Source organism: Lonchura striata, chromosome 13 (assembly GCF_046129695.1).
Source record: "Lonchura striata isolate bLonStr1 chromosome 13, bLonStr1.mat, whole genome shotgun sequence".
NCBI lineage: Eukaryota > Metazoa > Chordata > Aves > Passeriformes > Estrildidae > Lonchura > Lonchura striata.
In genome coordinates this window covers 23,846,869-23,861,104 of record NC_134615.1, presented here as the reverse complement: position 1 = coordinate 23,861,104, position 14,236 = coordinate 23,846,869, and the positions used below count along the sequence as shown (strand labels likewise).

The 14,236-nt window shown below is 45.7% G+C and overlaps 2 protein-coding genes across 3 annotated transcripts in view; one reads left to right on the top strand and one right to left on the bottom strand.

Annotated features, from left to right (window-relative positions):
- Window positions 1-1,557: 1,557 nt before the first annotated feature.
- Window positions 1,558-3,512, top strand: MARVELD3 (MARVEL domain containing 3). The gene is made up of 4 exons (XM_021526969.3): window positions 1,558-1,616; window positions 1,752-1,852; window positions 1,966-2,328; window positions 3,016-3,512. Exons 1-4 carry the CDS (start codon window positions 1,558-1,560, stop codon window positions 3,075-3,077), a joined length of 585 nt encoding a protein of 194 aa, XP_021382644.2. The 3' UTR covers window positions 3,078-3,512.
- A 567-nt stretch (window positions 3,513-4,079) lies between these two features.
- Window positions 4,080-14,236, bottom strand: part of PHLPP2 (PH domain and leucine rich repeat protein phosphatase 2) — a 33,480-nt gene continuing 23,323 nt past the window's right edge. The window contains exons 14-19 of one of the 2 annotated variants that reach the window (XM_021526887.3): window positions 13,973-14,135; window positions 12,592-12,722; window positions 12,096-12,206; window positions 11,447-11,635; window positions 11,085-11,316; window positions 4,080-9,799 (exon numbers count right to left, since the gene is read on the bottom strand). In XM_021526887.3, the coding sequence (XP_021382562.2) occupies window positions 8,660-9,799; window positions 11,085-11,316; window positions 11,447-11,635; window positions 12,096-12,206; window positions 12,592-12,722; window positions 13,973-14,135 (1,966 nt within the window). In that variant the 3' untranslated portion in view covers window positions 4,080-8,659. Of the gene's footprint in view, window positions 9,800-11,084; window positions 11,317-11,446; window positions 11,636-12,095; window positions 12,207-12,591; window positions 12,723-13,972; window positions 14,136-14,236 lie in introns of those variants that run through there. The other variant, XM_077786411.1, reaches the window with a different exon arrangement.

Here is a 14,236-nt window from a genome sequence, read left to right as displayed (position 1 = left end):
ACCAAAGTAAATTTTAAGATGCATTTTCAGATCTCTGGTCCTTTGTGGAATCAGGTGAAATGTTGAGAAGAGTGTTTTCCCACAGTGCTGAGGTGCAGTTTTTAGGCTTTTCACCATGTAAGTCTATAGGGTTATTGCTGTTGCTCCTGTAGAGACAGAAGGGTGAAACAGTCTTACTGTTGCCACAAGTCTTGCAGCTGGAGGAAATGTATTTCTGCATCTTAGAGACAAATTTAAAATGTGTGCCTCTAAGGGCACATATTCAGGTACTATGTCTGAGACCTTACAGTGTAACTGCTTTCCCAAAAATGTGTTTTCCTAAATGCAATGGAAGTATTTCTTTGCAATTATTTTGCTGTAAAAGCAAAGAGCTTTTACAGGCACTGTTTGGTCAAACTCTTGAATAAAAGAATTTGCTCTGAATGTGGAGTTTTCTGTATTTCCATATTGTACTGCTGTTTACTTTTTTCCCTTTCCTGAATCAGCTCTGCCCTTACCAGCTCTGAGAAATTCTGACACTTGTTCATGGGTGAGATCCTGGACACTTGCCTTCACTCCAGCCACCACCAATAACCACAGGAGTAATTCATCACCCCCTCTGCTGGCAGGTGATGGCTGCTGTACTAAGGCGTCTGCCTGGATGGGAGGACAGACTGGCAGCAGGACATTACTGTCAGTAGAAAGGTCCCATCATATAGTCTGACGTGGCCTCCAGCAAGAAGACACAAAAGGGGTCTATTTAGTTCTGTATGGCTAAATATAAGGTAACATACCTAAAGAAAATTACCTGAACATGGTCTGTCAACGGCTGAAGTGGAACCTGACAGCTGCACTGAGCTGCACTGCAGGACAGATCCCAAGGTGTTAGTGACTGTATCTGGAGACACAGGCTCTGTGCTGGGGCAGCTGGAGAAGCAACAAAATGCTGTGTATTGCCAGGACAAGACAGAGACAGTTGTTTTGCTGATGTAACCTGCTGGTGCACTTGTGTCTTGAGTGTGCAGTCACCGCATCACAGGATGGGGAGTTAGGGCAGGCCCAGAGAGGCTGGGAGTGGAGTTGCATAAGGGAACAGAAAGGCACAGATGAAGTTTGCAGAGGAACGAGGTGGCAGAAAAGCTGAATAAGAACACTCACCAAAACTCACAGCACAGGAAAATGTAGAACTTGTGCAATTGTGAAAATTTAATTAGTTAAATTCAGTCAGTTTCCAATGGGTTCTAACGAGTATGTTCTGTGGCAGGTGAAAAACCTCGAGGCGTTATCGCTACAAGGGGCTGCGGGGACAGTGTCCGTGGAAGCGAAGGGGAGTGGGCACACACGCCAACAGCCGGTGAATCGTGCGGAATTGCCGGAAGAGCGCGCACCTGCGCCGGGCAGCTGAGCACCTTCAGACGGGGCAGGGCCTGGCCCGGTCGGAGCTTCCACCACTTTAGAGAGGAGCCGGCGGGGCGGAGGCGAGCGGACAAGACGGAGTTCACCGCGCCGGCAGTATCCCGGCCCGGCCCGGCCCGGCCCCCCGTCCCCAACGCCGGCGGAGCGGGGTCGCGCCGGGCCATGGCGGAGCGGGGCAGCCCCCGTGCCGCGCCGGGGGGACGCGCCGGGGCGGGCCGGCGGTGAGGGCAGCGGGCGGTGAGGGCAGCGGGCGGGCGGCCGCGAGGGGTCCGGGTCCCCGTCAGGGCTGAGCGGACCGGGCTGGTGGGAGCGAGGGGCCCGGACGGGTCACTGCCATCCCTATCATCTCTCCTTAGCGTCGTACCCGCGCCGGAGGTAGAGGGGCCGTGGGGAAGCCGCGCCGTGCCAGGGTCGCTGGAGCGCCGCCGCCGCTGCCTGTACCTGCACACGGGCCGGGGTGAGCGCGGCCGGCGGGAGCCGCTCCCTCCGTCGCGCGGAGCGCAGCGTCCGGCCCGGCTCCCACCCGGGCGCTCCTCTGTGGCTGCAGACTCACCTCGGCCTCCCCTCCAGCCTGGTGCCAGATGGTGGAGGTCCTGCTCGCCGCCCTGATCCTGGTCTGCAGCTCCGTGTCCTGTGGCTCGGCGGGAGGATACACCGGCCTCCCCGCCCTGGGGGGCATCTACTACTACCAGTACGGCGGGGCCTACAGCGGCTTCAGCGGGGCGGATGGGGAGCGAGCCCAGCAGCTTGACCAACGTTTCTACTTACTGAAGCTGCCCATTGCAAGGGCAGCGATGGTCGTGGGAGGGTGTCTCCTGGTCTTCCCTTGTGTTCTAATTTTGGTTAGTGTTCTGCAGGTCCCGTGGCACTTCCCAGCATGGCTGCTAATTGAATGCACCTTGTACATAGTGATTGCAGTTGGCATAGTGCCTGGTCTGTACTATTTCCTCCATTCTCTGCTGAGTGTTTATAATTCGTCCGTGTGCAAAGAGAGAGAGCAGCTTTATCAAAGCAAAGGCTATCAGGGCTTCTGGTGCAGCCTGCATGGGGCAGAGATTGCTGTTGGCCTATTGGGCTGCATGGCTGCCATGGCATACCTGCTCAGTGCAGGCATAGCTGTCAGAGATTACAGGACAGTTCATGGACAGAAACAGAAGCCACTGCAATTATAATAACTTTCAAATGATTCCTCCACTCCAGTAATGATCTTGATTTTTGCCAGTCTCCTTACTCCTTTCTTCTTTCCTTTCTTCGGGACAGTACAGCCTTAATGCTACAGAACACTCACCAGGCTGGCATAGCTCTAACTATGGTAGAGTCAGGCTATTCCTAACTTGAATTTGCATTATTGAGTTATTAGTGTCTCAAAGCTGATGCAGTGGATTGTCTCTGCTTCACAGGCAGCCCTTCCACTCTCAGGTGTCCCCTTCTCTGGTGAGACCTTGATACAAGTAGTGCCACTAAATGCATCTGTCAATGCATGTAGTAGTAATACATGCTTTCAGCTTTTTGTAGCTGAAACTGTCTTTACAAAAGGCATGTGACTTCACTGAGAAAAAGCTCTTAAAAACAAGTGACTGAGGCCCATGGTTGTGACAGCTAAATATTGTTTCCTTGTAGGTCTCTTGGAATCAACAAACAAGAGTGAACATGACATTTATAAGGCCATGAAAAAATCCTGAAAAAAACTCTCAAACTCAGTCTAACTTGTGATACAATGCCTTTTCAAACTCCTGGAGAGGGTGCATTTATGTATTAAATGGTCTTTTTATATAACTTCTATACAAGAGTTTTGCTTAAAAAGATGCCCTGGGTTGGGATAATCAGACAAAAGTTTTATGAGATCAAATGGGTGATTGAATATAGGAGTATATTGTTTTTGAAATACATTTTCAATGTACAAGTTGGAGAAATGAGATGGTGCTTTTTTTTTTTTTTTTAAACATTTATAGGAAATTTAACTGGGAAAAGTAGCACTAGAATCACCAGCTGATGTCTCAAAATGAAATGCCACTTCAGAGCATTGTCCACTGTGTGCATTGCTCATATGAGGATGGAACCACCACAGTCTCACAGAAGAGTTCTGCCCATATTAAAAGAACTAAACATAACAGAAACATGCTTTGCCTTGGATATAGCTCTTCTTTCACTGGCACAAGTGACTAAATCCTCACAATTACCAAAACCATGGAACACTTAGAACTAGAGACACTAAAGTAAAACAGGTGCCAAGTAGGAACACAGTAGGTGCTTTGGGGTTCATTTGACTTTGCTCATTTTTAGTTCGGTTTTTTTTTTTTTTTTTTTTTTTTTGCCTTTTAACATCAAGTGTCTCAGCACAGGAATTTACAAGGACAGTCCATTGTTGTCCTGTTTCTGTTAACATTTCTATATTTCCTCTTGTTGCAGCTACTTCTAGAGCTGTACAGTGCTACTGAGAGCAAGTTCACAAGGCAGCATTCCTCTAGCAGGAAACAGAAAGCTGCCTTAATAATTGGTAAGCCTAATTCTGCCCTCACAGTGTTCTGAAAGAAGTTTTTGTATGGAAGGCTGTTGAGTGAAGTAGCACATAGAGGTCAGTGAATAACCTGCAGCACAGCTGCTGCTAGACACAGCTACCTTTGACTGGGATATTGCTGAGATTTTTTTCCAGCACAGTAACAGAAACAGAATAAACTCTCAGATGAAAGTAAAAATCTTTATTGCTAAGTCAGCTGAAAATTTGATGCAAAAATACTCGTCCTTCCTGAACCTCTCTATACATCAGAGTAAAGAATCAATGGATTAGGGTTTTCCAGCAATCTTATTTGCCTTTCCAAAGCAATAGATAGGCCATAGTGCTGAGGGCATATTCATTGGACAACCTACTCCCATACACAATAAAAACAGGGATCATTATAGGTGCATGCTAGAGTGGGATACAGAAAATACTTTCCTTTTTAAAAACAAAAGCATGAAAAAGGATTATTTAGTAAACAGTTGGTACACTGCAATATTTAACATGCGCCAGGTCATATGAATAATTTAAAAAAGGTAATATTTTAAAATGTGAAAAAAGAGGAAAAATACAGTTAAGTCTTTAAAGAGCAATAGAACAGCAGACAATGATTGCACAAGACCAAAGACGTGATCTGCCTGAAGAAAGGCCTTTGGCAAGTGACACAAAAGCCACCACAACTGTCTGGAAGGAGTGCAGAAACCCCACAGGTCCAAAGCCTTAGGTGTGGCTGAAGGTCCTGTGTACTACAAGAAAGATTTCAGACTTCACAGCAGCTTGTCCCCAAAAGACAGAAATACTTCCTACTCCTTGGAACAGGTTACCCTCCTGTCTAACTGAAGAATCCAGTCTGGTATGAACAGTCTGTGATGCTGCCTCCACTGGGCCTGTTCCTTGTTCTGGGGCTACTCAACTTGGAGGCTATCTCTTACCTTTAACATGTGGGCCCCTGCTACCCACCACTCAACATAACCTTTATGGGTTCCTTTTACAGAAGCCTTTCTGGACAGGACAGGACAGAGTAGTGCCTTCAGAGTACCTGTCTCAGCAAGCATGCTTATCAGCAGAGCCAGAATTACTGAAGAGATGGACCAGCAACCTCCTCAGCCTTACCTGGCTGTGGCTGCATGCAGTGTGGGAGGGTTTGCATTGCTCAGCAGGGACAAAAATAGCCTGAGGACCTCAAGGTGAGAACCTCTCTCTAACAGCAAGTCTGCAAATGAGTGGGACATTCTCAGTGATGTGGTTATGTGATAATCACATAGTATCTCTGCAAACTCCAAAAAAAAAAAAAAAAATCGGGGAAGGGACTGGAGAACAGGAAGATAACTGGGAAGACACTTTCTATACCCTGCTATGAGTCCTTCAGTAGACTTGCTCCTTCATACCTGTTCCGCCTACAGCAGTGCTCCTTGGGAGCTTGAAATCGAAGGTAGTGTTAATAAATAAAGTAGGGGAGACATACAGGGAGGAAGAAAAACAAAAAGTAGTGGAGGGAAGCACTCTTTTTTTTCTATGAGTTGTCCTCACCAGACAGATGAAGATAACCCAGCCACACCACTGTCTGACCAATGTCAGAAAAAACCCCATTTCTTTGGGTGACAGTGACCTTGAAGCATGTCTCAGCAGTTGGAATCTTGTGTTAGAAAATCCAAGACATTTGTATGAAAAAATTACGCCAGTGTCTTTGCTGACACCCAAACCTGGCCTAGGAAAAAGCAGCACTTTTTGTGATGAACAGGCACTATTTTTAATGCATGAAAAAGATTTTGAATGACTGAAGAAAAAGCATCACAATGCTCTGGCTGAAATGGAAAAGCTTAATCCTTGGAAGAAGCACATGGAAAATATGCACAAACTGCTTGAGGACACCAGCACTTGCCTTAGTCAAACAGAGAAAGCCTATTTGGAACAGGTAAAGTCAACTCAGCCTGTGCTGCCTAGAGTCCATAATACCAGCTTCACAGGATTCTGCCTAGAGTATAAGAAAGATAACAAGCCATGTCTTCCATGACAGTTCATACCCATAGAAAATAGGAGCTGGCTGCATTTAAACTCCCTTTTTGCTTCAAAACCAGAGACAGCACTGGAGAAAAAGTCTAAGTAGGAATTCCTTCAGTTCCATTCTGCCACTGCCTCTAAGAGGTACAGTTCAGAAATCTGCATGCTCCATTGTAGAGCTGTGTTTTCCTTAGTCCTTCAACACTGAGCTAGGTAAGAGCCATTCATTACTAACTCCTTGTGGCAATTCTGCACACAGTACTACTGATTCAAACTGGCAAGGACACACTGGACTTTCCACATCAGTGCAAGAAATAGAGACCTGATTTGCATTCATACGTGCTACTTAGAATGCAGGGCTTGTCAGAGTCTTACTCAGAAATAAGGGTTTCTGTATCAGTCCCATACTGAATGGAAGTGTTCTACAGCCCTTTCAGATAGCAGAAACTGTGAGGCTAGGCATAGATATTTGGTAAAATTATCATCAGTGACAGACTCAAAAGTTGCAGTTGAATACACTGGGATGAACCTTTCCTGCATACTTATATGATGATAACATGGAAGAGTTTCAGGGTTTAGCATTTGAATATTTTCTGCTGTTTTTCCTCTGCCTAAAGGATTCAAATGCTGTTGTTTCTGTGATTTTAAGAATTAGCTTCAACCTCCAGTTCCAAATGAAACAGGCATTTAAACAACAAAAAATTGTGAGAGTTTAAACTTTGCAAAAAATGGGGTTGTTTCATGATTACACTGCAACTAGCACAAAGTATATCCTAAAATGTTGCTCCTCATGCGTGATAAAAATACCTTTTATTCCTAGTGAGAAGAAATTCAAGGTGCTCTGAAATCTCAGTAAAACTCCATTAGATTTTGTCAAAAGATCTATATTGACAGAATTCCACAAATAGTCTGCATAGTATTTCCTTCTGAGCAAGGCCTAAATTTGATCCAAAAATAGACAACTCAACCCCCTCAGATCTCTTCAGAATAAATGTTAAAAGTTTTCTTCATAAATATCATTAATGAAGAAAAGGCACTAGCCCACATCTCATTCAGGATTATTGCACTACTGACATGACAAGGACAGCTGCTATCCAGCTCTGGCAGAAAGGAAGACAGATCTGCATGCTGCAGAGGCAGTGATCTCCACAACCCTTATACAAGATCATGACATGGGCAACCAACTTACACTCTTTACCAAAAATCCTAATGGAAACACAAGGCATCTGAGTGCAGACTAGCCAGTTCATCATTAGTGGGACTGTTTTAAACATATTTTTCAGTGCTGATAAAAACGTTAATACGATGAAAAGTTTAATTTTTGCTTTTGTGCTGAAGGCTAAGCAGGAACAAGTACACTTTCACCTTGTTTGTGGCCAAATTGGGCACATAACATGAAATGCTAACTTGTATTTGGAATGCGACTCCTGCTTCCAGAGGCAAAGACACTGCAGCTGACAATGCCGAGGTTTATGTTGATGGAAAAGAACATTGGATGCTTCTGCCAGTCTTAGAGCAGCACACCACTGTTTACAGCTTGGCTCTTCTGACTGAACACTGAGACAAGCAAAAGCTCCTGTCTTTATCCTATGTTTTCTGCAGAGGAGGCCTCTACTGTGAAGCATCCATGATGAAGGTGGCCAGGTTGCTGCTGAGGTGGGTCTGTGCTCTGCACCTAGAACCACTAGATCTACACATTGCCTTAATCAACCAGTCCTGAGCTGATCTTTCCTATGCTCCATATAAAATGCATTGGTTTGCACCTGCTTATCACTCAGCTATATATTTTCTCATCCTGCACAGAATGATCCCACCATAACCTTCACTTTCCCCTACACCAGTGCTCATCAGAACCCTGAGTCCTCCGCTGTCCTAAGAACATCCATTAGGAAAAGTCCACAGCATACCTGCTGTTGGGTGCTTTCTCCCCTTACCCTAAATAATAAAGTGCTGGGCTGAAGGGAAAAAAAAACAGCTTTTAAGTGCAATAAATAAAAGTGCTTGCAATTAATGTGTGGGACTCAGATTCAAAGAAAGAAACTGAGAGTTTCTAGCCAGGCAGACGCCTGGGAAAGAGCTGGAGAGAATGTAAATAATTCTTTATCTCTCTTGTTTTTCACATTGTTTATAGTTAAGTTCTATCACTGTGCGTCAAGCACTTTGCACCAATGCTGTGGGTTGTTTTCACTTCAGAACCAATGGATTTGGTCCTTGTGAAGCTCTGTATAAAAGAGCAGTGTATTTTGAATAGATCAGAGTTACAGCCTTCTAGGTCAGAGTCTCTTCATTCCCGTCCTGCCTCAACAGCAACATTAATGTAGGAAACCATTCTCAGGTCAGCTTCATTGCAACTGGCTGTATTCTTTCAAGGAATAAAAAAGTCAGGTTCTGGGGAGAGGGGTGGGACATGGCATCAGAAATATTCACAGGACTCTAAACACTGAGCATTTCTCTCTCTCAGCAGCCTCCTCACCCCACACACACATACACTAGCCCCTTTCTGGCAGAACCTCAGGATTCAAGGACTTACCAGACAGTCCCTAACACAGAGCTCAGCAGCTGATCTGCGTGCTCATAGGACAACTGAGACACTACAGTAGTTAAGTGGACAGCCCAGACGTTGACCTTCCTGATTCTTCCTCAACTCCATTAAGGAAGCAGCAGGTGTCTGTACTCCTTGCAGATCCCAGCTCTCTCAGAGGGCATGACAGCCCTTGTGAAACAGAGCTTCCTGGGACAGATAATGTGGGAATGGTACTCATAGGGTTACAAAGCTGTGTCAAACTCATCTGGCAGGGATGCTGCAAGTTCTTCTTTCAGCTCCTGATCTGCTCTGTCCTTGTGGTGCTGCTTCATTTGTTCCTTCACTTCCTCTTCCAGATCAGGTGGCACCACAAATTGATCTTCTGGCTCCATCTGGGATGGAGCAGCAAAATAGCCTGTCTTCTTCTTAGGTGCCTCTGTCGCTACTTCAATGAGGTTGAGGCTCTCCTCCAAGGGCACTATGGAGCCATTGGAAAGCTTCTTTCCATAAAGACAACATGTGGAAAAAGATTTTTGGAGCTCACACTTCTCCTTGAGCCCTCTCTGCACAGTGTTGCTGTTTACACTATTCTGCCTCCGAATGATGAGTACAAGCCCAGAGTCATCCTCTGACCCTGGAGCAGAAGAGCTGTAATCTGCACCAGGATGTTCCAATTCCAGACCCTTGCCTTTACAGCAATGGATGTCCACCTCTACCTCCACTTTGCTGCCATTTGTTATCACACCTTCCACAGGCTGCTCATCATCACTATCTAGACCATTGTCAGACTGGTTGCTAGAAAAGGTGGCACTGGAAGGTTGGCGCTGAAAGATGCTTGAGGGGGGCACAGGATGTAGGCTGCAACGTCGTTCTTGTCGTGGTAGCAAGCTGCCATCGAGACCAACAGCACCATGTTCATCTGATGCAGTAGAGCCCACCTCACTGCTAACCTCAGAAGCAGATAGTTCACTGCTGAACTCTGAAGCAATTCCACTGCTACATGAAGGTGTTGCTGGTTTGGTGGTGGTAGAACTAAATCCCCCAGGGCCTGTCAGAGTGAGGCCGTGCATCTCACATGTGCAGTTGTCCTCACTGATGTTCAGACATACCACCATTGCACCAACATTGTCTTGGCAACCATAGCTTTGGGCTAAAGTGCAGAGTTTTTTTGCAGCAGCTAGTGGATCGTGTAGGTGCCGCACAGCTGAGACAGCCTCTTCATAAGAAAGGTGTTCCCAGAGAGCTTTGTTCCCTAGAAGTAGCAACTCATCTTGTACAGTCAATGGAATGGAATTGACCTGTGGTTTGGGCAGGATCCAAGGATGCAAGTACGTGCAGCCCAGCATCCGAGTACAGCAAGTCACACCATTGACTTTATTGTCCTGCAGATAAGAGAAACAAGGCAGTAGCATTGGAATGCTGGTTTGGAGCCTCGAGAAATGCCAGTTACACAGCTGCAGCATTGGAGAAAGGGATCTAGGTGCAGGTACTGCAGTGCAGACATTCACTATACCTGATGACCAGGTACAATAACTGCCATCATCCATGCTGGCAATAACACACTTTCATCCTACAAGACCTTTTGTTGCACTCTGAAGAATTGTAGCAGACTATTCTGAAATGTGCAGCTAGACTACCTGCAGTACACTGATCAGAGAGTCTCACTGATTAGTCTTATGGGAAACTTATTTTTTTAGTACATGTGAGATGGTGACTTTTGACTTTCTCAGTGCAAGACAGGTTACCCAGACATTAAGCTATTTCTGTGTATTATTTGAACTATTTCCCTCTTTATTAATATATAACTGCATTCTGAAATGTGGACACTACATCCCAAGGATAAAAAGAACAAGTAAATAATCTCAAGCTGTTTTTGTAACCTGGACGTATTACCCCCTTCTGCTAGATGGTCCCCTGGCCAGCCTGGCAGTGGTCTCCCATAAAGAAAAATGCCCACAATCCTCAGTCCCTTTTCCGAGTCAGTGTTTTGAGTTTAATTTCAGTGTTCTTAATTTCTGTATCCTCTGGGTGTCAGCACTGCTGCTGCTGCCAAGTATTAAAACCCAGCAGATGAGATGCACAGGGAAGTCTCTTACACAATAATTTCACTTTTCTTTTTCAGAATCCATCAGTGAGCCAGTTTTTAAACTATGTAACATGATACATTAATCCCATTGTTATTTTCAGTCAGTAGCCACAGTGCTATGCCTTGAAGAGCTGTCACACAGTGACACATTATGCTTATGGAAAATAGTTCTATTTAGCAACTTAATACTTTTTAAAAGACCAACTGAGCATACAACTACAGTGACTGGCACTAATTTCTCAAGATCTTTACAGATATATTTTTCCCACTCTTTGGAACTTCCCTGTTATTTCCAAGTGTTTAGAAAGTTAACCTTTACAGAGTTCTCTAGAAATCATTTTAATACTTTTGCATACTAGATGTCATCCTGTACCCACAGTTCTTAGGCCAAAGTGTTTTAGGAACATGCAATTTTGGACAGCGAATCAGCAAATGAGGCAGAGCAGGAAGCACTAGACAAGTCATTCAGTACCTTCATCTCATCCTCTCCCCTGTAATGTTAAGCAGACAGCTGAGCTCATGTATTTGTACCAAGCTTTTATGTGAGTGTGGAAGATAAAGTGGAAAGGGTCCAAACTAACCTCTGTTATAATGGCTTTTTGTTCCTTGACTCTCCTGGCTTCTTCTGAACATTGTTCAAGGCTGAAGACTTTGGAGAGAGGCAGTGCTTTTCCACTTCGGCACAGAACGGCTTGGCACGTCCCCACATTGGCCACAGTCAGAGAAAAGTTGCTGGCTGGATCAGCCACCTCGTTACGAATGTAGCAAAGGACAGCAGAGGAGCCCAGCTTCTGCCCAGCCATGCCCAGCTTCCTGTTGGAGGAGAAGGTGTAGGAGGCTCCAGACTCTACTGACAGGCATCCTGGAGGGCTGCCTCACCCCACCTAACATATTGATATACCTTATGCAAGTCCCACCAGGACCAGCCTGCTCACTGTCCTACCTGTGGGAGACCAAGAAGGTGTTGGACATGAACATGGTGTCAGACTGCTGTACCTCCTCCAGGAGCACATCGGCCATGGTGCACTGCAGCAAACGTGGCAGTTCTTCATTCTTGTCACCATCAAACATGCCATACACAGCCTCCATCCCCTCTGCAAAATTGCCCAGTGCCAGGGATGACACACACAGCCTGTCAGAAAAGCATACAAGCTAAGTTAGTATGTCTCAAAAAATTATCTTTTTCTCAAAACCACAGCCATCAGGCACCTTGCTGTGAGCGCTATTCTCACAGGGCAGCAAAGCCACTGTCCCTACATTCACTAGCCTGGGAGATGTACAGCTGCATATTATTATTGGAACTCCCAAACCCTCCTTGACCACATGCAGGAGAGGGCAACAGGCACAGCTGGCAAGAGAAAAAGCATCTTTGCTGGAGAGGGAAGAAGAGTCCAAGCGTACCAGGAAAAGCATGAAAATTGAGGCAAAACGTAATGTGGAGACACAAGTTATCAAGACGTAGTAAGAGATCCAGAGAGAAAAAGGGATGGATGAGCTCTTGGGCAAAAGAGGTCTGCTTGGGTGCTCAGCAGTGCACTCTGCCCAGCATCCTGAGAAGACAGTGTCAGTGCTCAGCAGACCATAATACTCACTTATTTCTTTGGCCTGCCATCTCAGCTACTCCGTGACTCCAGAAGGCAGAACTGAGTGCTGAGTCTGCCATGAGGGAGGGCTTAGCATCAATCTTCAGTGTGGTAATGTGACTATAGAGAGAACAGAAGTTATGCTTTTTTAGAACCTGCTGAATAGGCCTTAGGACCTTGTCCAGTCTAGTTTTAGACAGCAGTCTGTGGAAAGAACTGCATCAAGGAAAGGAGTTTAAGGTCTAGGTCTTCTGGAGGTGTCTGCTTGCTTATGCCAAACACACCTGGGAAAACCTCATACTACCTGAAAAATTCTTTGTTCTAATGTATCGAATCCAGACTTTTCCCTTCCCAAAGACAGTAAGTCTCAGCTGCCTCAGGCAGGGAATGCTACACCACCATGCAGTGATAAAGTGCTTTTACTTTACTATCCCATTTCCTCTCCTGGCAAGGGTTACCCTTTCCCATTGCAGGTCATTACTGGGTTGACATGTCAATGGCTCACCTGAAGATATCCAGTGTCTTGTGTTCTAAGACCAGGTTTGTGTTTCCACTCAGATCCAGCTCTTGCAAGGCACCTGGCAGTGCTTCAGGGATTAGGATTTCAGTTAACTCATTGCAGCTCAAATCCACAAACTGCAGTAGCAACAAACAGCATGACAAATTAAAATACTCTATGTCATCAGTTACTCCAGTGCTCCTTACAAACATCATACAACCCTGCTACTTATTGTATCTCACACACAGGTTATGAAAATGGATCTGACTTGTCAGAAGAAGAATGATTTATAAGCAACCTGCAATAGCCATGACTCCAATACTGAAAGACTAGGTCACTCCAAAGATAAAGGAAGGCCTCTATACGCAAACCTGCCGAGCTGTATAATAACACTGCCCACTGTCTCAAATGCAAGAAACCAGAAATGTCAAGAGACAGGGGGTAAAGGTGAATGAGATATTTGATCAACTCAGAAAGATGAGAGATCTAGAATGCACATTCTGTGACCTCTTCTCAGGTTGATCAAGAAAAGACATAGAACCACAGAATGGTCTGTGCTGGAGGGGACCATAGAGCTCATTTTTTTCAACACATCTGCCATGGCCAGGGACACCTTCCACTACAAGAGGTTGCTCCAACACCTGTCCAACCTGGCCTTGAAACTTCCAGGGATGGGGCAGCCACAGCTTCTCTGGGCAACCTGTGCCAGGGCCTCCCCACCCTCACAGGGAAGAATTTCTTCCTAATATCCAACCTACACCTACTCTCTTTCACTTTAAAGCCATTCCCCCTTATGCTGTCACTCCATGCCTTTGGACAAAGTCCCTCTCAAGCTCTCTTTTACTCACTTTAGGTAATGGAAGGTTTCAATAAGGTCACTCCAGACCCTTTTCTTCTCCAAGCTGAACAACCCCAAAGCACTCAGCCCATTGCCACAGCAGAGGTGCTCCAGCCTTCTAATCATCTTCACGGACCCCTCTGAACCCACTCCAACAGGTCTAAGTCCTTCTTGTGCTGAGGACTCAAGAGCTGGATGCAGCCCTCCAGGTGGGATCCCATCTGAACAGGCCAGGGGACAGAATTCCCTCCTTACCCGCTGTCCATGCCACTGGGGATGAGCCCAGGCGTGTGTGTGGGGATTTCTGGGTGCCAGTACATATGGCCAGGGCATGTCCAGACTCTCATCCAGCAGCATCCCCAAGCCCTTCTCAGCAGGGCTGCTCTTGACCATTCATTCCCCAGTCTAGATTGATACCAGGAGCAGCCCTGACCCAGGTATAGCACCTTGCACTTGGCCTTGCTTGGACCTCCTGTTCTCTCCTAGCACTTACTTATTCTACAGCCCAAACTTTACCCAGATACATCTTTATCTTCTCCATACAAATACCTGAATATGGGGCAAATGCATGATTTCTGGAAAAATGGTGATTTCATTAGAGTGTGCAATAAGCGTATGAAGTAGCTTGCAGTTTGCAATCGTTGTAGGAATTGTTTTCAGTTTGTTTCCACTGAGATTCAGCTCTTCCAAGTGCTCCAGCTTACTAAGTTTGCTGAAAGGGAAACAAATATCTTACAGACATGAACTTGTCACATTCTGAAGTTACAGATGAGGTATCCATAGATGCTGCCCTTTATGAGCTACTTTTCTGAT

What these genes read in the sequence shown, in the direction of transcription:
- MARVELD3 (XM_021526969.3), top strand. Translation starts at nt 1,558, where the DNA reads ATGGCGGAGCGGGGCAGCCCCCGTGCCGCGCCGGGGGGACGCGCCGGG. An exon ending in GTACCTGCACACGGGCCGGG is followed by an intron (nt 1,853 to 1,965) that starts GTGAGCGCGGCC and finishes CCTCCCCTCCAG; the next exon opens with CCTGGTGCCAGATGGTGGAG. An exon ending in TGCAGTTGGCATAGTGCCTG is followed by an intron (nt 2,329 to 3,015) that starts GTCTGTACTATT and finishes GTTTCCTTGTAG; the next exon opens with GTCTCTTGGAATCAACAAAC.